Below are 26,967 nucleotides of genomic sequence, written 5' to 3' on the forward strand. Positions count from 1 at the left end.
CAGTAGCGGGTGAGGATGAGAGTGCTTATTTCCATATTATTTATCAGTGATGCCCTGGGGGATGACCTCAGTCTCCCCACCCTCCCTCAACTACTAGGCCTGTTAAGTCCACATCCAGATAAGGGGATTTGGGGATCAAGAGAGGGCACCAATGGCCCTCTGAGGGGCTGCTTCCTGAGGCCACTCCCTGCTGTAGCAATCCCCTTCTGGGTGTGGGGCAGGCATCATGAGATGACGGAGGTTCTCTGGTTACCTACAACCAGATGCACAGCTACCTGCCTAGCCCAGGACCACCTCTCCAAAGCTGATTCGGCATTAGGACTGCAGGACATCCCCTCCGGCACCACCCCCAACCCAGCCTTACACCACCAGGTGGGAGCTGCTGCCTGTGATGGGTGCACAGAGCATCAAGCTCACATCTTACTCAGTGGGCAGGCTCTAAGGTCAGCCTGTGATGTAAAAAACTGTATCTATTCGAAAACACTCTCCAAATTCCTTGTATAGACACCACACTAGAGATTGGCATGCAGACTCTTGGTCCATCCAACACAGCTGGTTTGTTCTCCAGCTGTCAAACAGATCTCTATTTCTTCAATTGGGATGTACATGAGAGGCACCCACTCTCAGAGCTGCCATCTTGTGAGGACGCTCTTGCTGCATGCAGAGGCCACGTATATGTGCTCCACCTGACAGCTTCCCTACTGGGGTCCCAACCACCAGCCACCACCAACCACCAAATATCTGAGTGAACCAGCTTTCAGATGATTTCAGACCCCACCCTTGAGCAGCCCCAGGCTTCGAATCTTCCAGGTGAGGCCCCAGATGTGACGGAGCAGAGATAAATCATCCCCACTGTGGCTGTGTCTGAATTCCTGATCCACAGAATGGTCAGTAACATATTGCACTTTAAGACTAAGTGTACTATGTATTGTGCATTAGGACCAGATAATTTGTGTGTATCCTTAAACATTTCAGTAACACTCAGATCGTCAAGGGGCTCCCACTAGAAGAAGCACACCAGAACCAAGACCGACAAGGGGAAAAGCAAAATCAACTCACACGCCTCATCAGGGCATTAACTTGGAGACCAGAGGCAAAGACCCTGCCATTTAAATTATTTCTCTCATTTGTTCTACAGGAATGTGTGTAGCTCAATTCTTGTAGATTAAGCATATGAGTGATGGATTCCACCACAGGAGCTGCATAAGGAGTTGGAGCTTGATGGATGATAAGCTGGTGTTTCTGGAAGGACATGCCAGGGTTTGTATGTGATTGTCCAATGCAGCCAACAGTGAACACACTCAGAGAGCATCCGTCATCCTCCTTGGCAAACATGAATGGCAGGCTCTGGGGACAGCTGTGCTACGTCACACGATGGTACAGCCACAGCAATACCGCTCAGGATAGTCCACCGCATACACCTGGTGGTCAGTGCCATAGATGTAGTAGACATAAGTCTTTCCTTGGTACCAGTAGTGAACTTCTGTGAGGGGGATCAACTCAATGGTCTGGCGCTAAGGAAACAAATAGCCAAGGAAAATGTCAGTGTTCTGTTCAAGTCACTCACCTGCTCAAGAACTTTCAGTAGCTCCCTACTGTCTGTGGTATGAAGATCCTGCTCTGGAGTTGGCATTTGATATGGTTTGGCTCTGTGTCCCCACCCAAATCTCACCTTGAGTTATAATAATCCTCATGTGTCATGGGAAGACCCAATGGGAGGTAACTGAATCATGGGGGTGGGTTTTTCCCATACCATTCTCATGATAGTTAATAAGTCTCATGAGATCTGATGGTTTTATAAAAGGCAGTTCTCCTGCACATGGTCTCTTCTTGCCTTGCCTGCTGCCATGTAAGATGTGCCTGTGCCCTTCCTCCACCTCCCACCATGATTGTGAGGGCTCCCCAGCCATGTGGAACTGTGAGTCCACTAAACCTCTTTCCTGTACAGATTACCCAGTCTCAGGTATGTCTTTATTAGCAGCATGAGAACAGACTAACACAGCATTCTACAATCTGTTACAATATGCCTTCAATCTGCCTTTCTAGATGTATCTCCTACTGTGCTCCTTCACGCGCCCTAAGCTCTGGCCAAAACTAACTTCTCATCTTTAGCTACCATTTGATTCTAGGTTTCACCAAGTGGGGACAGGCATCCCCAGGGGAGTTCCAGGGTGTATGGAAAGTCACCAGCCAAGTAGGACAACTTCCAGAAACATTAATTTTTAGATGGAGTGCTGGGGGACAGTGGAGGAAAAAGTCAGTTTAAACATGTGTATATTAAAACAACCACAGAGGTATTAGGAAGTGGTTTATAACATTTCAATCAAATTTTAAGATAAAACATTGACCCTGAAGACATTTGAAAGTTTAGTGGGCTGTGCCAGGCTATTTTCAGGATGGAGACCTCATTCCCTCCCACAGGGTGGTGCTAAGTCGCTCATTCTCTGGCCCCTTCTCTGAGCAGTTACTCAATAACTTTTTGCAATGATGAGGCCCTAAATGGAAACAGCAGCCTAATGTTGGGAGCAAATATTAGGCTCCCCTCTGCACTGGCTTCTGGTGCTCTTTTGTTATTGGCAACTACACTACATAGTTGAGGTAGGAATGTTGCTTCTAATCATTTAAGCCAAGCTTTCTTGTGGACTTACTGTGGGCCAAGCTCTGTGCAAAAAGCCCTAAGTTCTTCTGCCCAAGCTGCTCTCCTGTCCCAGACTCAGATTTGGGGACCCAAACCCAGGGAGAGGTGGCATGATTGGCCTGGGGTCAGGCCCTCTTTACTTGCAGGGAATTCTTCCTGTTGGGAAAAGAGCTCCAAGTCCTCTTGCTGTAGTTGATGGCTTGAAGACCCTAGGGAAGAGGCAAACCAGGCCTGGTGGCGGCCTGAGGCTGAAGCCATCTGGCTGCTTCAACTTCTCTCTCCATTTTAGAAAAACTGCCCTGGCCATCCCTGGAGATCTGGGCAGTGGGGGTGTATTTTGAGAGGTAGGCCCCCGTTCTGTCATAAGAGAGGCCAAGGGCAGCACGACATTGCAGAAGGAAGAGGGGAATCAGAATCAGGGCACGAAATTTCCACACAGCTTTCCGTGTGATTTTGTGCTCCAGTTCTCTAGGCCTCAGCTTCCTCATCTGTGAAATGGGAATAAAAACTCTCATTTCACAGAGTTGTTGAGACAACCAAATAAGACCCCGGTGATTGAGTTTTCTTCATATGCCAGAAAGTGGAATCCAAATGACAATTTTGGAAATAAAAGGTGGGAGATGCCTCTTGAAATTTCAGTGCAAAGGACCCCAAATAGGAACTAAAGGGCACAAGGAGATGGGAGTCAATGTCAGTGCTCGGAAGGCCTGGACACTGAAGTCAGGACTACTCTTGTTCCCAGAATTTTCTATTAAGATCCAATGGTGAGCATGGCAATACCACTACCCCCCCACCAACAACCTCCACGACCCCCCTGCCTCCATCTGCTTCTGGCTCAAAAAGTCTCCATGTTTGAGGCCACAATTTGCTCAAGACATCAATTGCCATCAAGTGGTCATGATGTAATTGGCTGTTTTTCTGTTTGTGCAGCTCAGCCCCCACAATAAGCAGATTCCAGGTCTCAGAGTCACGGCCAAGGCCAGGAGATGTAATTTAGCCACCTATGCCCTCATGGTTGGATTTCTGCTCTAACTTCTCCATCTTGAGTAAAATATTAGCATGAATCTTTGTCTACAGCTCTAGGACCAAAGGCAAAATCAGAAAAAAGATTCAGAAAAGTGACCACCACTCCCATTATACTCCTTTTTAAAGAAAACTGTGTATTTGCCCCCTGGTTTGCCCTTCCTGGCTCCAGGATTTGTTTACAATGGCTTGTATTGGCAGGGGCAGGGCCTCAGGAGACCCGAGTTCTAGTCCTGGACCTACCACCAACATACTGTGTGACTTGGGACAGGTAACTTCCCCTCCTTGGGCCTCAGTTTCCCCAGCTATCAAAATATTGAAAAACTAGAAGGTTTCATCTAAAAATCTGGACTTCAAACAGTCTGAAAACACTGGGTCTTGTGCCTACAGAAAGCTGAGCATTGACCGGCCCCTTTGAATGAGGCTCTGTCACCACCTCCTTACTGCCTGGCCCTGGTAGGCATGTAAGTGTCTGAATTGCTTGATTTCTCAGTCCCCTTCCAGCTCCAAGATGGTCCGTATTCATTTAGATAAAATGCATCTTCTCTCTCCTACAAATCAGGGAGATGTGCAGAGAGAGAGAGAAGGGGAAATGCTCGTTGCAAAGGGACATTTTGAGCACAAGGTGCCAAACACATTAAGAGGGTTTTGCTGCAAAACCCTCTGATGTGCTTTAGTGTCTTTTTTCGCAGGTGAAGAGTGGCTTTGAAGGAGGGGAGAAGTGGCTGGCCCAGGATCATGCTGGGATTCAGGAAATGCAGGATCTCAGCCCAGTCTGCAAGGCTCCCGTCCTGGCTGCTGAGTCCCACTTCATGCAGCTCCAGCAAAAGCATGTTACCAGGCCAAACTCCCACCTTAGGGCGCCCTGGCAGGCTGCAGCAACAGCAGAAGGGGCCGCTCAGGGCTGCTCCTGGGGATGTAGCAGCCACCACTGCCACCTTGTGGCTGTCAGGATACAGCAGCCAAAACCCCAGAGGCTGGGAGAAGACAGGGCTGGGGTTTGGGAAGTGCCAGGGCCTCAGAGGCAAGCCAGACCTGTGACCTTCAATCTCAAGCTTTTCCTTCCCCTATCTGAACACCAGGGAGTCAGAATCAAAATCTCATGACACCACATTCGTGCTTGAAACCCTGCCATCGCTTCCGGGAATAAAAATGCAAACTTCTCCCCTGGCCCAGGGTCTTTCCCGCCTCTGTGTCTTGCATGCCCTGCTCTATGCCCTGGGGCCTTAGGTCAGGCCCTAGCCCTTCCCGGGCTCCTCCCCCGGGACCTCCCTCACTTCCACATCCTCATCCTTCTGCTCTGACATTCTCAGGAAAGAGGGCTCAGCAGCCCAGGAAGAGACGTCAGAGCCAGATGGCCCCTCACCCCCGGCTCACCTGCTGCAGGACACGGGCACGGGAGGCCAAGGCAGCGCTGTGCTCTGCAATGCCCCTCTGGGAGGCCAGCGAGATGTCCCGCAGGGGGAAGTCCACGATGGGGTACACCTGGGGGAGAGAGCGAGATGCGGACCACCTGGCTGCCGCACCTGGAGCTTTGGAAGTCAATGGGGCTGAGCAGAGCCAGAGCCAGAGCCACAGAAGAGGGCCGAGAGAAGGCCCCATATGGTGGTCTCAGGAATTTCAAAAACAGGAAAACAGGGGCCTGCAGTCAGAGAGAGAACCCTATCACCTGCAGCCCACTCGATCCCCCAGCTGTGTGCCTCCTGTGTGCCGGGCATCGTGCTAGGTGTGGGGCAAGGCAGTGACCACAGCAGGTGTGGTCCCCATCAGTGTGGACTCGTGGGGTCTGTACATGTGTAGCAGAAAAGGAACTCAGATTCATTTCTCATTTAAACATTCAAACGGCCCACTAAGGGTCAGGCACTCTCTGTGAGCTGTGGATACAAAATGAACCACAAATAAGCCCAGGTGCTTGCACTCAACCTACAGAAAGTCCAGGCACTGGGGCATCTCCTCGGTGCCCAAAGCCCCCACATCCCCTTCTGCCAGGCTTGAAAGCCTTCCACATATTAAGGGCAAGCATAGCCCTCCCTTGGGGCTCCCTGTTCTGCCCCTCATTGTGGAACCATGGCCCCTCCCTCCACCCTCCTTCTAAGTGTCCACCTGGGCCCAGTGCTGCTGTGGACGCTGAGGGTGAGACAGCAGTCAGAGCTCAGCACCAGGCAGGGGCAGCTCACAGAGCTGCCAGCAGCCATTGACGCCTAGGGATGGGCCCCAGTCTGAGCTGAGCACAGGGGGAGGCCTCCAACTCAAATGGAAGAGCGGGGTACAGGGCTTCTGGTGGGGGGACGCCTGAGGTGAGCCTTTAAAAAGCCAAATTACTGGAACAAAGAAAGGGGCTGACATCCCTCCGTATGGTCTGAGGACCCCACTCCGAAGTCCCATTGAAGCCAATCTCGCTGCCAAGGCCAACAGCAAGAGTGAGAAAACCTTTTCTGCTAAGAACCAAATAGTAAATATTTCAGGCTTTCAGACCCTGTAGTCTGTCATTACCCAGCTCTGCCTCACCATCAGGAAAGCGGCCATAGACAACCTGTCCACAAATGGGTGGGACTGTGTTCTAATAAAGCTTTATTGGCAAAAGCAGGCAGTGGGCTGGGTGTACCAACCCCTGGCCCACAGGACCCCCTCCTCTGGCTGAAGGCACCTCTCGCTTCTGAGCTCCTAGCTCTGCCCTGCTCACTGCCCTCTGCCATTCCTCAAGGCCTCTGCCCCACTGTCCCCTCGCTCCCACACCACAAGGTCCACTCCCCAACTGCCCTGCGTCCAGGTCTGTGCCCAAGGTCACTTCCACTGAGAGGCCTTTCCCACCTCCAGCTGGAACGACACTGCCACCCCTCCCTGCCCCTTACCCTGCCTGAGTGTTTCTCAGTGCCCCTTCACCATCTGACATTGCTATAAAAGTGTCCATCATAGTCCCCTCACCAGACTGTAAGCTCCATGAGGGCAGGGTCGTTGTTTTATTTGCCGTGGTCTACCCAGGGCCTAGAATAGTGCCTGATAGAGGAGAAGGGTCTCAAGGTTTGTGGAAGGAAGCAGGGGATGAGGGAGGAAGGAAAAGAGTGGGAAAGAAGGGAGGAGGGAGGGAAAGAGAGAAAGAGGGTAGGAGGAATGAAGAATGGCAGATGGTGGGGGGAGGGGAGGTGGGAAGGACAGAGGATTAAGTATGTAAGAGTCAAAAGAAAACTGACAGCCCCCAGGCTCCCCATAGCCTCATCCATGTCTGGGGAACTCTGCTCTCACCCAACCTGTCCTTCCAGGGAATGCAGCCTGCACACACAGCCAGCAGCTCCAGGCCCACGAGAGCGGAGGAGGAACCCAGCTTCCTTTGTTCCCATCCACAAGGCCCTCTTACCACCGAGTTTTCATCCTTAAAGAGGTTTTCTCCTTTGGCTTTAGCAAGGAGCTCCCTGGGGCAGTTGAGCCGATGTTCAGACACAAACTCAAACAGGCTGTTCTTCCTGGAGGGAAGGAGGATGAGGAATGAAAGCACACAGTGTGGCAGGTTAAGAGCACGGCCTTTGCAATCAGACAGACCTGGGGTTGAGGGCTTGAATTGCTACTGGAGGGACCTTGCAAGAGTTCTGTAGCCTCTCTGAGCCTCAGTCTCCTCGTCTGTAAAATGAAGCTAGTAAGGATAGTGACAGTTCAGCTCCATTACCTCATTTCATCTTTGCCTGCAAAGCACTTAGCAAGGTGCCTGACACAGGAGAAACCTTAATGCGTGGAAGCCCTGGCTGACTTAGGGACATAGCAGGATGCTACGGCTCTCTTCCTACAGGAAGGGCTCAGTTGTCGAGTGGCTGCCGCACTAGAAAGTGGTGATGGTAGAATTTGAACTCAGGTCTGTCTGTTCTAAAGCCAGTCGGCATCCCACAACCCCACACTTCCTCTTTCCAGGAAATTCTCCCCCTTCTAAGTCCTGGCAGGTTCTTGCACTGTGAAAGCCCCAACCAAGCAGTTTCTCTGCAGAAACCAGTCCAGGGTTCAGTCCCTCAGCCACCCCCGCGTGCCACAGCATTGAGACACTGCCACATACCACATGATGACCAGCTGGATGAAGTGCAACAGCTTCTTCTCCCCCTTGCAGGTGGCGCAGGTCTTGTTCCCTCTCCCTGAGCAGGTGCTGCATCTGAGAAGGGCACAGAGTCGGTACCCCCAGATCAGCTGCAGGTCCTGGTGGCTTCCAGAGGCTCCCACCCGCACCTCCTTCCTCCTGAAGGTAAACTGTGGTGGGCTTGCATTGTCTGTACCTGCCCACCGCCTAGTCCTCCTTCTGCTGGCAGTACCCCAATATCCCTGTGGGGACCACCCTTCCCCCACCCAGCTCACATGGCTCTAGGGCCTACCCAACCCCTTCTGTGACCAGCTTGGGACCAGGGACTGGCCAATCATCTTATTCCATGTCCCTGGTCTCAGTGGCTGATACAAAGATGAGCACATGACCCAGGCGAGTGCAATGAGATCTGCCCCAGGATGTTTGTCAGGACTATCGGGGAAGGGACATCTTTTCTCCTGGGATTAGTAAGCTTGGAGCTACTGGTGGTCTCCTCTGCCACTACAAGGAACACCCTGCCTGAGAATGAAGCCCACACAAAGGAAAGCAAAGTGAGAGGTGGAGATAGATTCCTGGTGGTGTTGTTTAAGCACCTGGATCCAGCTGAGCCTGAAGCCATCCCTGAAATATACCCCGGTCTTCACTCTTACCTAGGCCTGTAAATTTACTTTTTGCCAAAGCCAATTTGAATTGGATTCCTTTCACTCGCAAATGAAAGAAAAATAAGCATCTTTTTCCCAAAGACCGTCTCTACCAACCACAGTGGAAGGTGCACCAAAGCTTCTCCAACCGGCTTGTCAGAAGGATGGCCTGGGCTTTGGTGAGGCAAAAGTATCATTAATCAACCCAACCTTGAGTATTTTCACTCCTCATGGTTTCCTGTTTCCCTTAAAAATTTATAAATACATTAAAGGATAGGATTTACAAAATGCAATGGCCCAGTGTTTGCAAAGCTGTGAGCAGTGATGAAGGTTTGTTGATTGTTTAGTCAATCAACCAAATTTCCTTGACTCCTCCTCCATTCAGACCACAAAATGAGTTATAAATAGGGGCTTGCCCAGGACCTGATCCTCAGAGAGTTAAAAATCTGGCCTTTCGGGTGGTTTTTGATATTCACTTCCCCACCCATTGGCGGGAGAGGTCTCCTTGCCTGGTAACCCCGTCCCTGTCTTTCCTCCCTGCAGTGCCTCTTTCTTCTCATCCTTTCCACACATATATTGCGTGACAAGTTCCAGCCTTGTCCAGAAATGCCAGGCCTTGAGAAAAGCTCACCTACTCTTCAAATAACCACAGAGCACCTACTATGTGCAAAGCTCTGGGGACACAGCAGTGACGAGACAGACGGGTGCCTGTTTGCCTTTCAGATGGGCAGGCAATGAAAAGCCAGAAAGCCAGAAAGCACGAGCACCGTGGTGCTGGGAGACGCTCCTACCTCCGCCTGCCGGACCCCGCGCAGAGCTGACACCTCCGGGACTGCTTGGCTTTGCGCTTGGCTCCGCAGCAGGACGGACACCGCACCTGCGGACACACCACTGCCTCAGCCCCCGCCGGCCTCCCAGGAAGCAGGGCCAAGGGCATCCCAAGACCTGGATCAAATCCCAGCCTGGTGACCTTCCTCCCCCTGGGCCTCAGCCCCTTCATCTGCAAAATGGTACAGGGTAGACATGAGGTATCTTTGGATCCTTCCAGTTGCAGCTTTCAAAGACTCCACTCCCTAAGATCCCTGTTTCTTCTGAGACATCAGCCTCTCCTGCCTCTTCTCTGATCCCCACAAGCTCCAAGACTGGACCCCGACTAAGTGTTGGGAGGAAGCTGGGACAGAGGCACTGGTCAGGGGCCTGGCACTAGAGACAGGAGGCTCCTTTTGAGAAATGGCCCCAGAAAAGGCCTAGGCTGTGCTCCCACAGTTGGCTCATGTGGGCTCCAGATACATTCCAGGGAAAGCCTGAGGGAGGTGGGAGGGGAGGAAGGGACAGAGAAGACAACAGGGAGGGAGCCTGGGAAAGCCACTTGAGGCAGGTGGCAGAAGTGAGGACTCGGGAGGAGAGAGAAAGGCCAGGCGAAGGCCATTACTGGGACCCACAGGCAGTGCGGGAGTGAGCAGAGGATGCAAACCCAGTAGGCGAGGGGTGAAAGGTCTGGTGGAGAAGACAGTTCAGGGTAGGCAGTGTCAGAGCATGGCCAAAGGGTGAGGCTCAAATCAGGACAGCATGTAACATGAGGAGTTTGGTTAATAGGCCTGAAGGTTTCTGAAAAGACAAGTAATGCCATGACTAATGCCACTGAGGGGCCTGTGCTGGGTTAAATTGTGGCCCTTCCAAGTTCAAGTTTACTGGAATCCCAGAGTGGGACCTCATTTAGAGACAGCCTTCGCAAATGCATTTAGTTAAGATGAGGTCGTATGACCAGGTAGGACCTAAATCCGATGATGTGTTCTTATTAGAAGCCCATGTGAAGACAAAAAGCCATGCAGGGAGAAGGCTGGGTGACAAGGGAGGTGGGGAATGAAGTGGCACAGTCACAAGCCAAGGAACACCAATGACAGCCCGCAGCTGCCAGAAGCCAGGGGAGAGGAAGGGGATGGCTTCCCTCTCAGTGCCTCCTGAAGAACCAGCCCAGCCCAAACCTTGATTTTGGACTTCTGGCTTCCAGAACTTTGAGATAATAAGTGTCTGGTTTTTTTGTTTGTTTGTTTATTTTGTTTGTTTGTTTGTTTGTTTTTGAGACAGTCTTGCTCTGTCACCCAGGCTGGAGTGCAGTGGCACAATCTTGGCTCACTGCAAGCGCCGCCTCCTGGGTTCACGCCATTCTCCTGCCTCAGCCTCCCAAGTAGCTGGGACTACAAGTGTCCGCCACCACACCCAGCTAGTTTTTAATATATACTTTTTTAGTAGAGATGGGGTTTCACCGTGTTAGCCAGGAAGGTCTCGATCTCCTGACCTCGTGATCTGCCGGCCTTGGCCTCCCAAAGTGCTGGGATTGCAGGCATGAGCCACGGTGCCCAGCCGTGTCTGTTGTTTTAAGCCTCCCATTGGTGGTCATGGCTTATAGCAGCCAAAGGAAACTAACTCAAGTGTCCTGTTTACTTTGTCTCTCCAAGCCTTCCAAACTTCACCTGCTCAGCACCCACCACCCTGTTCGACAAGTGGAGTTGCTTGTTGGTTTCCCTGACTAACAGGGACTCCCTGAGAGGAAGAACCCCAGGCCTTGGTCCTCTTACAGGACCTAGAGGCCAGAGCCAAGCAGGTATTCATTGTATGTTGGTAGATGGATAAGAAAAGAAGAGAAAAATTAAAATCGAACTGTCAAAGTGAAAGTGTCATTAGAGACCACCCAATCCCACTTTTTCGTTTTATAGATGGGAAAATGGAGGCCCAGAAAGGGAGGAAGATTTGCCTGAGATGACACAGTTGCTGCAGGGAGCCCCAGGCCACCAGCCCAGCCCTCTGTCCCCAGGATCCCCCACCACCACACCCTCACTGACTCACCAATGGTTCACAGATGACTCACCGTGCCCGCCCCATGGCAGCCGCTGCACTTGTACCGCCCACGCCCGTGGCATTTGTGGCATTCCTGAAAGTGCAATGCTCTCTTGGGATCTAGTTTCCCAAGGGCCACTTCTCCCACACCCATGACATCACCATCTAAACCGGAGGTGCAGCGGCTCAGGACCAGTATAAGAAGATGGCGCAGGAAAGAAATGGCCGTTCCCATTTGACTACAATTCCAGAAGACTTGACTGCATCAAGAGATCATGTCACCATTTCCTCTGAGCCCCAGCCCAGTCTGGATGCCAACAAGCGGAGATGTGTTCTGGGAGCCCCACATCCTAATTCACACTCTACAGTTTCCTACCGGGCTGAACCACAAAGGCTGATGGTATTTGCCCATAAGGTAGCTAATGTGGTCTTTGGGAACAGAAGTCACTGAAAAATGGACAGGATTTTTGTGAAAGGCAAAGAGCTAGCTAATAGTATTTAATCACTAATTTAAAATAGCCTTGCCACCCTTGAGAAAGGATTAGAACACTTTCTTGACCTCTCAAAATCCTCTTTGTCTTAGAACTCTATAAAAACTCATAGAGCAAAATTGCACCCTTAAATCCAGTCCGAAAGTGTAAAACAGGCAGCAATCGGAAGAGAACACAATATGAGCTATCTCATTCATGTTTTTGTAATCCACTAGGCTTCTCTCCCTTCACGCCATGATTATAGGTCCATAAAGCAGGATGGAAGTCAGATTCTGTTTCCTAACTGACTCTCATGGAAAATCCCAGCAGAGTTTTAAGTTTTTGTTTCATATAAATTTCATTCAGCACTCCAGCTGTTTAAGCTAAAATACATTTTTAAAAAAATGAAAACCACACTCAACCGATCCAGGAATATCACTGCTCACTAAAGCTGGTGACAATTCGTAAATCGGATGATCTGTTTGCTGCCTGAACACTCCCAGATTTGCTTGGAATTTTATTTGGGACTACATTCCATACACCAGGTTTTATTACATTATGTTTTATACATGTTTATTTATAACCAAGAAATGAAGCCCCAGCCTGAATTTTGGGTTTCCCTTCAAAGGATGAGTTTGAGGAAACATGCAGTGCCTGGAAAGCCTCTCAGGGAGAAGGGCAAGTACTCCAGTAATCGTGTTACCTTGACCAGTGATGAGTGAGGGACCTGGAACTTCCTGATGTCTTCCTGAAACATCGGGGGAACCTGAACCTTGATGTCCCAGAGCCTGGGGGAGGCGCCTCTTTGCGGCCCATCCACAGAGTGGTCTGATGCAGAAAGGGGTCATTGTAAGAATGACAAAGGGCGGCAGGGATAAACTTTCATTTATCCAGCAAACAGCACGGAGCCTTCACTTGGTACCAGACATGAGTCTAGATCGGAGCTACAGGGATGGGTAGTCAAAGTCCCCCTTGGAGGCAGTGATTACGCAATCAAGATTTAGAGAGAGACAGATCTGGGTTTGACTCCTGGCTCTTTTATGTCCTAGCTGCTTGACTTTAGAGAAGTTTCTTACCCTCTCTGAGCTTCCATTCTCTCATCTCTAAAATGGGGATCGTCATGGCACCTACCATACAAGATGGTAGTGAAAATTAAATGGAAGAATGTATATAAAATTCTTAGCACCAGGGCTGGCACATCCTGAGGGGCTGACAAACAAGAACTGTCATCATTATCATCACTGTCCCCTTCACCATCCCATCCTCTTCCTCTTGCCCTGTTCATGGAGACAGACAGCACCATCACAATAAGATGTGATAGGATATGATGCATGCTTTGGACAAGAGTTTCACAAAGGGCTCTGAAAACGCAGAGGACTGGCCCATTCTGCTGGGAGGGGAGCAGCAGGAGGAGAAATCCTGAAAAGCTTCTTAAAAGAAGTGACACATGAGCTGAGTCTTGAAGAATTGACCTGAGTCTTGAAGAATGGACTGGTAGAGAAAACAGGTAGGACATAGGTCTTCCCAAATAGAGAAACTTAGGCTTCCAGTGGGGGCTCAGCAGAAGGTAGATGGCAAGGGGAATGGGGAGCACAGGGGCTTAGGGGCTTAGGAGGAATTAGGGGTGGCATGAGGGGGTAGGCGAATGTTTAAACACACATGATGCTTTACAACCTGGCCCCATGTGGCAGCACCAGACTGCAGCAAAAGCAAACATTTGGCTTTTTCAGGACCTCCTGCCTCCTGGGCAGGAAGCATTTACTAAGATCAGAACTGGAAAGTCTCTGAGATGAAAGTCCACCCTCTCATTTTGCAGAGAATAAGGAAGCCAAGGCTCCAAGCAGAAGACCATCTTATTTAAGATGAGTGCCTGAGTCAAGTCCTGATATTTTCCACCAGCACCCTGACTTATTTGCCCCCAGTTAAACTAATTTCAGACAATTCACTTACTAGTAAAGGGTTGAAATGTCCACTCGCTTACCCTGGATTCACTAAAGGTCTCTAGTCGATACTAAAAGGAAAAAAAAGCATGTTCACATTCGTGCCCCTTATGAAGGCAGAGCATTATGCAAAAAGAGGAAGCTCTTTCCCTGCCAGGGCTCAGTGGGGAAACTGAGAGATCCACACACAACACCCTCGGCTGCTGGAACTGGCTGACAACAGCGATTTCTATTCCACGTGCCCCCAGATGTCTGCCGGGAAGTCAGCCAACCCCAGGAAATCTCCCCTGACAGGCTCAAACTGGAGCTAATTCAGTTCCCCATGAATTTATACAAAGATTCTATGAGACAAGCTTCAAAGTAGTAGCTGTCTTTGGTAGACGGAGGCCCCTGGAATCTACGGCTTTGAGATTTCCCTTGTGGAGGAATTTATCTGCCTGATATCAAAATCTGATTTCCCTTGTGGAGGAATTTATCTGCCTGATATCAAAATCTTCCTTCTTGATCTTCATCCATAGAGTGACAGAATGGAAAGAGGTCTTGGACATCCTTTGCCCTCTCCTTTTACATGTGAGTAAATGAGGGCTCAGAGAGATTAGCTGATTTCCTCGAGGTCACACAGCCACACAATGGCCACTTCTTCCAGATTCCTGCTCTAACCACTGCCTCCAAGGCTCATCTGATTTCTGCGCAATTATGTGCTCCTCAGAGGACGGCTGGATCAGCAACACTGGAAAATGTGAACGTAAAAGCTGCCCGTCTGCTCTGTCAATAGAGGAGACAGAAGTGCCTGCCAGAGGTAGGACTTCCCTGCAGCAATGAATAAATAATTTCTCGGCACAGTCATGATTTGGGGGAGGCAGAGGGAGCTGAAGTCTAGTGGCGGGTAGATGAACGTTTCTCAGCCCATCCCTTGTAGAAGTATGGAGCGAGGACATAGGCTTTGAGGCTACCAAATCTGAGTTTGAATCTCACCTCTGTCACTTCTAGCTGCATCTTCTTGGGAAAATCACTTAGGCTCTTTAAATTTCCAATTTCTCATCTGTAAACCAGTGACAGTGATGCTACTGTATAGGGCAGCCATGAGGATTTGACAAGGTGTGTGCGTAGCATGCGCTCTATGATGCCTGGCATGTTCAAGCTTGTCAGTGGTGTGTGCTGACACCTGTCCTTTTTTCTTTTCTTTTTTTTTTTTTGAGTTGGAATTTCATTCTTGTTGCCCAGTCTGGAGTGCAATGGCACCATCTCAGCTCACTGCAACCTCCGCCTTCCTGTTTCAAGCAATTCTCCTACCTCAGCCTCCTAAGTACCTGGAACTACAGGCATGCACCATCATGCCCAGCTAATTTTTGTATTTTTAGTAGAGATGAGTTTTCACCATGTTAGTCAGGCTGTTCTCAAACTCCTGACCTCAGGTGACCCACCTACCTCAGCCTCCCAAAGTGCTGGGATTACAGGTGTGAGCCACTGCACCCGGCCTGACACTTGTTCTTTTTATTATTACTCACAGCCACAGACAAGTCAAGTTGCAGATGGGATTCAACATCACCACCATTCACACTCACACACACTGCCCCCAGGACTCCTTTCCCCTGGCTGCTACATCACACAAATAGCCCACCACTGTCCCAAAGTCCCCAGCCCACCAGCCCCTTGGCCAAGGCCCCCTACCAGCTCTGGCCTCTTACCCTGCAGAGGGTCTGCTGATTCAGCTCCCGGATGACGAGGTCTCCAGCCACTGTGCTGCTGTAGCAGCATTTAGAGTTCACGAAGCTGAGGAGGGCTTCCCGGGCCACCTCCTCTGTCATCACAGGGACTCTGCAGGGGACCAGACAGAGAGGCAGGGACTTCTGGGAAGGGCCTGTGGGCTCATGCAGGCCAGCCAGACTCCTCAATGTGCAGGTGAGAAACTGAGGCCACAGTAGTGGTAAAATGTAAATCCCCAAACCCCATCCCTGGAGGATCTAGTGCAGTAGGTCTGGGGTGCAGAGGGTCCCCTCCAGGGATCCTGATGCACTGCCAAGGCTGAGATCCTCAAGGAAGGCTCCTGTGCGGCAAGAGTGACATAGGAAATGCACGCAGTCACACAGCACAATCTGAAACTCACCTGTGTTCCAGGAATGAGGACCAGGACCTTTGCTCCTGGGGCCTCCCCAAAGCCTCCAAAGGCGGGAAAAATGTCTGTCCTCCTGGAGAAGGGAAGAGTCAGGGGCTGGACAGCCCAGGCCAAAGGAACAAACACTTATGTGATGGAAGAAGGAAAGACTGATTGAATGTGAGAAAGAACAGATAAAGAAAAAGTGATGCATTTAATACATCTAATGCAAAAAGAATGGGGACTCCAAGACCAGCACCATCTAGGTCTTAGAGGGACCTGTCATGGCCATGGACTGTTCATAGACAGAAAGCCTATGCCCCGTTGCTTCCTATTTCCACTTACCCATGATGAGGCGCTTCCCAGGGTCCCCGAAGGGAAAGGGGAGCTATCTCAGCACCACCTTTTTCCAGAGACATTCCCCCAACCAGCATGAGCCCTAGGAAGAAACCCAAAGAACCAAGCCCCCTTGGACTTACTGCCTGCTTGAAGAAGCCAGTCATAGCTGGGCAGTCTCTCCAGGAGCTCTGTGGGGGGTGCCAGAGGACTCTCAGCCTCAAAACTGAGGTCTACCACACCTGCAGAAAGACAAGCATGCCTGAGCCTTGGGCAGGGAGGGGAAGGCTGATCAGGGTTTCACAGGAAGCTGAAAAATGAGGGTGGGTGCATTATCAAAAGCCTCACAGTTTAAGCCAGACTCACTCTGGCATCCTTGGGACACAGAATACATCTGCAGGGCAGGTGGTGGTAGCAGCAGTAATAATACTGATGAGAAACATCAAGAATGCCAGCTCCTATTTGCTGGGTACCTACTCTGTGAATATGCATTATTGCATTCATGAGTCTGTAATTCATTGTGGTGAATTACAGATGGCTATGTATTCTTTGATGCTTCCCTTCCATTGAACCTAGGAAGATATGTGACTGCCTCAACTAAGAGAATACAGTGGAAGCATTAAAAGACGGCAGCTTCTTCTGCCTCATGGAACATTTGTCTTGGAACCCTGAGCTTTAAGTCAGGCTATTATGCTGGAGGGACCATGAGGAGACCCTAAGACTACATGGAAGGAGATACAGTTGAGTTCAGCCTTCCAGTCATCCCCGCCAAACCAGCAAAGCCATCCTGGACCCCCCAAGCCATATCAGCCACCTGCTGAATGCCACTGGATGACCCTAATCAACACCACGTGGAGCAAAAGAATCTCCTGGCTGAGCCCTACCCCAATTCCTGACCCAGAAAATAATGAGATATAATAATATTGTTGTTGTTTTAAGGCACTGAGATGTGGGGTTATTTGTTATGCAGCTTCCTCCAGTGGACAATCTTTGCTCTGAGATTCCAGGCAGACCTGACCAAGACTTTCTTGGAGCCACATGGAGTCGGAGACTCCTCCTGCTTAGTCTCCTTCCTTCCCTCTCTCCCTTCATAGATGTCAGACTTGCATTACAGTCTGAAGATATTCCCTCCTCTTTTCTCTTCACAGGTATCTTCAAGAAACCCCTTGCACATCTAATGCCATCTTGGTGTCTGTTTCATGGGTGACCCAAACTGATACACTAATGCCTTCCCCCATTCTACCAATGAGGAAACTGAGGCTCAGAAAGGTTGTGACTTGCCCAAGGTCATACAACCAGCAAGTGGTGGGTGGAGCTGGATTCAAACCTAGACTCGTCTGACTCCAAAGTTCATGTTCTTTCCAAGTACAGACAGTCCCCAACTTAGGATGTTTGGACTTAATTGATTTTTCTTCTTTATGATGGTGCAAAAGCCATACGCATTCATTTTAAACCAAACATCAAATTTTGAATTTGGGTCTTTTCCTAGGCTAGCAATAGACAATATGATACACTCTTGTGATGCCAGGCAGTGGCAGTGAACCACAGCTCCCACTTCACCACTGCCTTGTATATTAAATGCCTTCTTGACTCTTCTGATATTTTCAATTTATGATGGGTTTATTGGGACATAACCTCACTGTAGGTTGAGTAGTATCTGTACTTTTCATGAGGCAAAACTACGAAAAAATCGTTCACTATATATCTGTTTTCAAAACCTCATCCTAGCCTATTAGGTGTGACATAGATACATAGACAGGTGTGACCCTGAGATACCAAGGAGGAAAGCATAATATAGAAACTGGCCCCTGAAGCACTGGATGCTTCATGAAACACCTTCCCACACCTGTTGCCTCATCCCACACTCCCACCTGGGGGTGTGGAAGGCAGCACTTCTGACCCCACTTGACATGAGGCACATGAGGCTCAGAGAGATTACTCCAGTAATCCTAGGTCACACAGCTGTGGAGTTAGAGCAGGACAGAGGTCCCGGAGGCCTCTGGACCAAGAGGTCTAGTTCCAGCCCACTGGGCCACCCCTTAAAACTGTTCCTATAACCCCTCACACTGGGGGACAAGAATCCCTTGGCTCTGTCTAGCAGCCAAGTCAGTCACAGGAGTTGACTTCAAACGGTGCCTGTGAAATGGTCATAGAAGGGGACACTGTCTCAGTCACTGAAGCAAACCCGGGTCAGACTTCCAGCTGAACTGCCCCATCTCCTAGAGCCTTTTTTTTTTTTTTTTTTTTTTTTTGGTGGGAGGAACCTATTTAAAGCCTGTAGCTCTCTCCCTTCACAAAAGTAAAAATAATATGCCCTGTCCTTTCAAGTTGAATAAAAACAAAGACCAGACAATAGCAGGTTTTGTTTTAAATGAAACCAACCTAGGCTGATCTGGAAGTGTAGCTGTCAGCAATTGAGGAAGGAGGAAATCTTGAAAAACATGGCTGAGAATGATATAGGGAGTGAAGTGTCATTAAGACAAATGAACACTCCCTTTTGCCACCTTCCAAATTAGGAATGCCCCTGACCTCTGAGAATAAGAACTATTATCTTCATCTCTAAGGTTTTTTCTCCCTGCAGAAAACCCACAAAGGAAAGTGGATAGAAGAAGGTTCGTGATGTAGAGAGTACCTTTCTAAGCAGGAAAACCCATCTTTGTAAGCAAATGGTTCTGCCAGGAAACAGGGGAGAGATCTGAGATAGATGTGGCTAGGATGCAAAGTGACATCATCCCAAAGCTTCAAACTGATGCCTGCCAATGTGCGTTGAAATCTCCAGTGTGACAGTTCATCTGGAATTAATATTAATAACTTGATTCTCAATATTGCTTTGCTTCTAATTAGTTTAGTAGCATTTGAAGCTATGTTAGCCACCAGGGACCCAAGGGTTAGCAACAGTTATCTATAAAGAGCCACGTGGTAAATATTTTAGACTTTGCAGGCTGTACAATCTCTGTCTCAGTTACTCAAGTTGGCTGTTGTAGTGTGAAGCAGCCATAGTCAATACACAATTGAATAAGTGAGTGTGGCTTCGTTCCAAGAAAACTTTGTAAAAATAGGTGGTGGGTCCGATTCGGCCCTCTGAGTCATGTTTAGCCCATCCCTGACTTAGACACTCACCTGTGTGTCTGCTTAGACATTCTCCTGGGAATGGGCTTGAGGGGATCAGAAAGGTAGAGGCTGAAACCTGAGCCTTTCTGGGGCAAAGGCCCATGCATGTTCACTGTAGTTTCTGTCAGCTCCATTATGAGAATTAAAGATCAAGTTCAGGGCTGGACTGTAGCAGTGGAGGAAGGAGGGGATGCCCTTAGGACGAATGAACTCCCCGTCTCTACCACCTCCCAAATTGAGGATATCCTCGTCCTCTGACAATAAGAAATACTATCTGCATCGCTGAGGTTTTCTCCTGCTGGCAGAAAATCTACAAGGAAGGTAAATAGAAAAAAGTTTCATAGATGTAGAGTGCCTTTGCAATTAGGAAAACACATCTTTTTGAGCCAATGGTCCTGCCACATTTTGACCGGAGTCAGAAACCCAGAGGCAGCATGGTTAGATATATGGGTTCTGACATGTCACCTTGGGCCCAGGCTCTCCACATGATGTGACACCATGTAAGCCACATATCCCTGTAGAATTCAACTCCCTCCTTGCAAAACAGAGCAGATGATATTAATACCCAAGCAATGAGACAATGTGTGCATAGTACTTCGTCCTGTGCCTGGCCTATAACAAAATCCAGTCACCGCCTTGAACCAGAGGAGGGTGGGTCTTCGTCTTTCTTTGTGCTCGTTTAAACCAGGAGACAACAGTGAAAGTATCAAGCATAGAAAGACTGTCACAGCCCTGTCCCCTGGGGATGGCCCCCCACCCACCCAGAAGTCTTGGGTCTGCTGGGGCATCAATATTTCTCTTGACAAGAAGACAGGGAAATACCATGCAGCTGCAACGTCCTGCTGGAAACCAAACAAAAGGAGCAGGAAGAGGGGAAGAATGAGAGGTGGGAAACTCAGACTCCATTCCTCAACCAGGAGCCACCCTGACCTCTCAGGGCAGCTACAGTTCGTCAGAGCTAAATTAATCTCGCCATTCTGTTATGTACAAAAATAAAGGACTCCAGACTGAACTAAGGAGGATGTGTCATTTCCTGTACAGATCTTGACGGGCTCAGCAGGGAATGTGGACGTCACGGGGCATTGTGTGACACCCAGCATGGGACACTCAGAAGGGGCTACCAGCCACATTGCTGTTCCCATGGTGTTGCAGCTGAGTTTCAGGCAGTTGTCCAGCTGGGCCACCCCGCCCTAACACACACATTGTGTCCCGTGGCTTCCAAAGGGACAATGTAGGCATGATCTTCTTTGTGTTTCATGATAACCAGTTTTCCCTATTTCAGAGAATGAAATGAGGCTCAAAGATGTGGTTTGGGGCAACTTGCTCACACACGCATGGCAGAGATAGAAATTGCACTTAGAGCTCAGATCCTGTCTCCAAGCCCAGTGACCCCTTCACTTAGCTGAACCCCCTTTGGCTCCATGCAAACAGCATCAACTGAATGCTGAGAAGACTTTGCAAAGAGGGTCGCCAAGGTAGTGTTTCAGCTCACCAGTCACAAGATATTTTTCTTTTGTATAGAAAGGAATTTTCCTTGTGGAGAAAGGCATTATTAATGGGTAACCCCTTTAACTTTCTCTTTTTAAAAATGTCAGTCCTTTGACTTCAGATGAGAAAGGAAATCAATGTCCTTTGCCCCTAATTCCACATTAATCATCTTAAAAGCACTGAAGTGTGCCCAAAGGGCTTCCCATCACCATCTTACTTGAGTTTGTTTCATACATTGTCTCCTTTGACAGGTGCGAGGGCCCCTTTTGGACAGGGGTCCCTCTCTCGTATAAGAAAAGAATAGCATTCAGCACTCAAACAAAGAGTGGGAATACAACAGGCACACGTAAGTGTTAGGGGAACAACAAACCTACCACAGTGGGCATATTGTTGATATACACAAATGCCTCATTATTTGAATTATACTTGAGATGATGCCAAAAAGATTCAGGTGGTCAAACTCAGACACACAAAGTAGAGTAACGGTTGACAGGGGAGAAGGGAAGAAGGAATTATTTAATAGAGACAGAATTTCAGATTTACAAGGTGAAAGGAGTTCCAGAGAAGGATGCTGGTCCTGGCTGCACAACAATGTGAATGAACAGTACTACTGAAATGTGCACTTAAAAATGGCTAAGATGGTAAATTTTATGTCATGTATATTTTATCACAAATAAAAACAACTTGAGAAAGAGAGAGGTGATCATAAGAGAAAGAAAAGAAAGAAGTTCTATTTTGCCATAAAGAACAAATAATTGGCCACACTAGTTAAAAGACTTTCTAGCAAGACCAGAAAACCTGATCACATCGTTCCCTCACCTAATCCCTGCAGTGACTCACTATTACCCACAGCTAAATCCAAGCTCCTGAATTTGGCAGGTAATATCCCTACCTTAGATGGCCTTTACCCCCAAGAGAGGAAGGAAGGATTCTCATCTGCCCTCATGCCAGGGAAAAGCCTCCTACGGGTGCAGACCAGGGTGAGAGAAAGTAAGGCAGCTAACTGTGGAAGGAGGCAACAGTAGGGAAGAAGAACAGAGAGAAAATAGGAAGGAGAGAGACAAGGAGGGCAGAAAGAAAGAAGGAAGGAGAAAGGCAAGCCTGCTGGAGAGAGAAGCATGAGTACTTGGTTTGAGAGCCATTGAAAAAATATTTGGAGGAACAAATGTTCACCATGTGGTGAGACCAACATCAAGAGAAATGGGTGAAGAGTTGGGAGAAGTTTCGCTTTAAGTTGTGAAGGCTGCCTGGGTTGCCAAGCAAGAATGCAGCAAATATTGCAATTTTTGTTTTCAATTATTTAAGATTGTTATTTGTCAACATTTTTCAATTATTTGGAATGTGAAATTAATGCTTCTTAGAAAGTGTTGTGATGCCAAGACAGGGCCACACAGGGGCTGGGCTTTCCAGAGGTGTCCTGTGGCTTCATGATACAGACATTTGTACTCACCCTCACACACCCTGTGCCATTTCCCCAACCCTGGCTGGGGCTGGTCCTGCCCATGGCATCCCTGGGCACCCCCTCCAGCCTGACTTAGCTTAGACCTCACCGTCTCCAAAGGTGTCTGAGTGCAGCTCCCTGTCCTGTGTCCCTTAGCACTCCATTTCACTTCTCCACTGTTGTTTTGCCAAATGACTTTTTAAGAATCCTTTGAAAATGTCCATCTGGGGTCTGTGTCCCCCACCAGACTTGGAGTACCCCAAAGGTAGATCAATGTTTTATTCATCCTCATTTTCCCAGCAATGAGCATGGCACAAAATACCTAACCCACTATGCAGTCTCTGGGGAGGAAAAATCACTCAATTTTTTAGGGCCTTGATTTCCTTTCCCTAAAAGTAGGGCTGAAGGGAGTAGGGTCACTGAGAGGAGCAAATGAGACAATGCATGAGAGGGGACTCTGGAAACTGATTCAGGAGAGCCCTGGGGATCCTGCCTAAGCTGTAACAATTTCATTAAAGCATTTTATTTCTTACTCCTCCCCAAAGTAGATGCTGTATCTTCCCATTAGGGGCTACCAGAACCACTATCCCCCTCCAGAAGTGTGCAGCCTGTGGGAAAGACCAGATGGGCCCCTAGAGGCCAGGGCTGACCTAGCCAGGAAGGCTGCATTCTGGTGGCCCCATCCAGGGCACGTGTGAAAAACACTGAGATCTCGCGTCAGTCGCCACTGCTAATGGCAGCTTGGTCCTTGCCAAGAAGTCCAGCACCCTTTCTGACCGAGATACATGGAGAGACTGAAAGCTAGTCTTGGTACTGAAAGCTTGCCATCCCTAGTCATGGAGGGCAGCGGCATTCTAATGAGCAAGCTTTCTGGGAGCAGAGTTGGCCAGGGTACCAGGGGAGAGTCCCAGCTCCTCAGCACTGGGTCAGGGGTGGTGATGGCAATGTGACCTCAGACCAGGGCTCTCACTCATGAACTCAACCCTGCCCCCGTCCACAGGGACTCATGCCCAGGAGTAAAAAGGTACAACCCACGTCTTATAGTCCTAGACCAGAAAAGCTGCCTCCTAGAATTACCAGGGGCTGCATTTATAGACCATCTTACTTGAAGAGGCTCTTGCTCACCATTTCTAGAAGAGGTTTCAGTCTGCAATCAAAGAAATAAGTTCCATCATAAGAGATATGGTATATAGAATAAAGGAGGGGTTCTTTTCTCTTCTGCTCTGTACTAAGATGCTACACTTAAAGAAAAGAGTGATTACATCTGGGACTGTTGAAGAAACAGGATCTGGTTAGGCTAGAAAAGAAAAGACTTACAGGGCTCTTATTTTAAACAGGGAGCAGACATTCTGAGTAGACTTGGGGCCTGGAATCAAGACCAAAAAGTAGAAGCTCCAGGTAGAGAGATAGCAAATCACTGTAAGAAAGAACTTTGGACAGTCTTGGCTATAAAAATTGGACCAGCCCATCACTGGAAGTGTGCCAGCCAAAGTGGGATATGCTGCCCTAGTCAGGGATGCTGTCACAGGCAGTCAGCACCTGAGGGTGATGATCAAAGGCCTCTTTGAGGAGACCTGCACGTGGGTGCCACATCCCAGAATGTTTCTATCCATGCACTTTGGTCCCAAAACATATCACTGGAGGAAGGTTTCCTCCCTCTGAAGTCGCTCACATTATAGACCTGAACAGTGAGGGGACAACACTTTAGTGCCTGCAAAGTTAACTCGATTGGATAAAATCACCTCTCCTCTAAACAGGCACATTTGAATTACGTAAGGCCTGTAGCGGGCTCCCTTTCTGACACTTGGGGGGTAAAAAAAAATCTACCTAGTTTCTGATTTCATTAACTTAACTTTTTCTAAAAGCTTCCCTGGGTGCCCCCATACCTTGCAGTGTACCCCAAGTGCTCACCTGAGTTCCATCACATCTGAGACCAGCACTCAGCATGACCCTATGAAAGACTCAGGGTTCCTAGACTTGTAATGGGGCCAAAGACTTCACCTTTCTCTCACCTTGCTCACCAAAAGGCATGAGGTCAAAACAGGAACTTCACAGGAGATAGTATTTCCCATTAATAGCAGTTTACTTTTAAAGTTCTGGGGACCCAATCGTTTCCTAGAGTCAATATTGACTCCATGTCTACTCTGGGCACTCACTTTGTAGCCAATGAATCTTTGATCAATCCTGCAAGATGACACCATCCCTTTAAAAAAATTATGGGAAATGAAGTTCAGAGAGGCTAAGTGACTTGAGCAAAGTCACCCAGAACTAGGAGGCAGAGCATAGGTTTGAGTCCATATCTGACCTAGTCCATTGCTACTATGAGAAACTCTAATCATAAATGGAAAGACTGCTAATAAACAGTGTTTTGAAGAAAAAAGATTGCATTAGAATGTTATTTGAAGCTTATTAGAATAAGAGTATGGATACACAATTTCCAATATATTAGAGGTCAGATTAAGTCCTCCTCCAGTACATGCTAAAATATCTCCAGGCAGTCTTCAACTTCAATATGAAAAAAGATTCCAACAAAACTTAAATTGAGCTCTCTAAGTTTAGTATAGGTTAATTTCATATTCTACTTCAGGTCTAAAACTTCAAGCTTTAAGATACCAACATTAAAGACAAGAAAGAGTGTTATGCCTGCAAAGCAGCTCTGATGTCATCAAGTCTGGTGACTATGAAAGTATGTTAGTGTCATGGGTCTCTCTGGATTCAAACAAAAGCTATAGACCTCTCTCTACGTTCCCCACAAAGCATGTTCAGAAAACACTTTGCCCACACCCTCGTGGGCAAAGATTAGATTAGATTGAGACCTCCTAAACCAATCTCGTTTTATAGATGAGAAAATTGCAGCTCAGAGAGATTAAGTGATTTGCCCAAGATCACACAGCCAATTCAGAGTAGAGTCAGGACTTGAACCCCCGCACCCCCCCCAACACCACCCCTACTGCACTGTCTGTTTCAAATTCAGAATCAAAAAATTCCTTTTTTAAAACATAGCATGTTTCTTCCTGAAATATCACTTCCTTCTTCATGTTTTAAATAGCCCTGAGAATCCATTGTATTTCTGTCCTGGTAGTGACAGGATGGGGTCACCTGGGCTATGTTTCATAAGCGATAATGAACGAGCCAGCTGTTTGCCAGAGAAAGATCATGAGTGAAGACTTTTCCCAACCTTTCTGTAGAGTTAACCTCATCTAAGAACTGAATCCAATTGTGACTGAAATAAGAATCCTGAAAATCTCACTTACATTTGGCTGGGAGCAGGAGATACTGTCAACTAGAGAAAAAAAAAGGAAAAAGAATATAAGGTTTGCACAGTGTCACTGTGATAGAGAGAAAAGTTCTCAATTTCGTCTTTCACCTTCCTTCTCCATTGTCCAAAGGCACATAACAGAAGAAGAGATTGCAAGCTACAGGTAGGTTTTACATATGAGAAGAAGGAAGAAAGGGGTGCTCTCGGCAACCCAGATGCAGACCCAGGACTGCATTTAGGGCAGATGGAAGAGTTCACACAGTGCTAGCTACAGAGCTTATTAGAAAAAACTATAGATACACAACTTCCAACATATTAGAGGTCAGATTAGGTCCTCCTCAAATGCAGGCTAAAATATCTCCACACAGTCTTCCATGCCATCTTCGAGGCTCTACTTACTGTCATCTTCACTCAGATCCCTGTCCATGGTCCAGACGTCCTGCCAGAGAGATGTCTGCCCTTCTAGTGTGCTTGGACCGATGTGCTCTGATGGACCACCCTCAGGCCCCTCCCAGAACAGCAGGCCCATTGTTACCAGTTTGAATACAACAAAAGGAAACATCTATACCATTCATCATAGCAGCTGCTCGGCACCCAATCCACCGGGTTCTGGGAGCTCCTCTTCCACAAGAGCCTTCTACTGTCCAAGCTCTTGTGGATGCTACTAGTTACTCATGTCCTCACTGCATGCCTTTGAGAGGGGCACTGGTATCATGCCCATTTTTCTGAGCAGGATGATAGATTCACACCCTCATCAGTCTGACTCTCCAGTCAGAGTGCCTGACCACTGAGCTACATCGCCCAGCTGTAGGAGGCAGAGTCCTAAGTATTGTAGGGGGCACGCAAAAAAAGGTCATAACCACAAGGAGAGTACCTCCCCAAGGGGGATATTATATACAGATACTCAGGCTGGGCAGGGCCTCTGAGGTCTTGAGCAGCACCAGCCTCATCTCCCTGGGGAAGAAACAAAGCTGGGATTGTGAGGCCACACTGCAAAGCCACACGGCACCTCATGGGCAGAGCTGGTTCCCAACCCGGCTACGTGGGCCACTACTGTTCGCCACACCAGCCTTGCCCACTGTGAAACATCTTTGGATTTGTAAAAGGTCTTTTCCTAAACCTTTTCCATTGGAGTTTGACACCCCTTCAACCTCAGCCCTCGGAAGATCATCCTCCTCTGCATGAGTCTAAACACAGAACTTGTGAGCTGGTCCCTGAGGCTGTACGGGTCCCACTCATTCCACTGCATTCTTGGTAATCACTCCTCTGAAACTGAACCTGGGGTTCTCTGGCCAGGGCGATGAAACTGCCCTATGCCTTGACTTCCCCATCCCAGCAATGCACCTGGGATGTGCCATGCTATTCCTCAATGACAACCTGGGATTGCCTTCACCAGGGAAGCATCAGGACTATTTTGTCAGTGTCCTAAAGTTTGGCCTGTCAGGGATGGCCACACTGAACACAGAGATGGCTCCCAGCTGCTCCATAAAAAGCGTGTCTTTGTTCTCTCTACTGTCTTCACCCTCGTCACTGAATGCCCATTGCCGATAGCATGCAAGTGTGAACTTCAGCATTATTCACAATTTCACAAACACTTTAGGTGACTCAGTCCTCACAAATAGGTTTTTAT

The 26,967-nt window shown here is 48.5% G+C and overlaps 1 protein-coding gene and 1 long non-coding RNA gene across 2 annotated transcripts; one reads left to right on the forward strand and one right to left on the reverse strand.

Annotated features, from left to right (window-relative positions):
- Positions 1 to 1,099: 1,099 nt before the first annotated feature.
- Positions 1,100 to 26,239, reverse strand: LOC105477642 (ssu-2 homolog). Its single transcript, XM_011734204.2, has 12 exons — positions 25,737 to 26,239; positions 16,182 to 16,280; positions 15,715 to 15,796; positions 15,296 to 15,425; positions 13,618 to 13,678; positions 12,371 to 12,495; positions 11,229 to 11,291; positions 9,151 to 9,236; positions 7,701 to 7,793; positions 7,017 to 7,122; positions 5,039 to 5,146; positions 1,100 to 1,514 (listed from the first exon to the last, which is right to left on the reverse strand). The coding sequence occupies exons 1-12, from the start codon at positions 25,897 to 25,899 to the stop codon at positions 1,368 to 1,370; spliced, it is 1,263 nt and encodes a 420-aa protein (XP_011732506.2). The 5' UTR covers positions 25,900 to 26,239; the 3' UTR covers positions 1,100 to 1,367.
- On the forward strand, positions 13,079 to 17,359 carry LOC105477641 (uncharacterized). The gene is made up of 3 exons (XR_984862.3): positions 13,079 to 13,174; positions 14,126 to 14,406; positions 17,187 to 17,359. It is a non-coding gene; the product is annotated as an uncharacterized lncRNA (long non-coding RNA).
- Positions 26,240 to 26,967: the final 728 nt, after the last annotated feature.

The sequence above is a fragment of the Macaca nemestrina genome, chromosome 2 (genome assembly GCF_043159975.1).
Source record: "Macaca nemestrina isolate mMacNem1 chromosome 2, mMacNem.hap1, whole genome shotgun sequence".
NCBI lineage: Eukaryota > Metazoa > Chordata > Mammalia > Primates > Cercopithecidae > Macaca > Macaca nemestrina.

Coding starts and splice junctions, on each gene's coding strand:
- LOC105477642 (XM_011734204.2), bottom strand. CDS start 25,899: ATGTTTCCTTTTGTTGTATTCAAACTGGTAACAATGGGCCTGCTGTTC. Junction 7,123..7,700: donor ATCCAGCTGGTCATCATGTG/GTATGTGGCAGT, acceptor CCTTCCCTCCAG/GAAGAACAGCCTGTTTGAGT. Junction 1,515..5,038: donor GTGCCCGTGTCCTGCAGCAG/GTGAGCCGGGGG, acceptor TTGTTTCCTTAG/CGCCAGACCATTGAGTTGAT.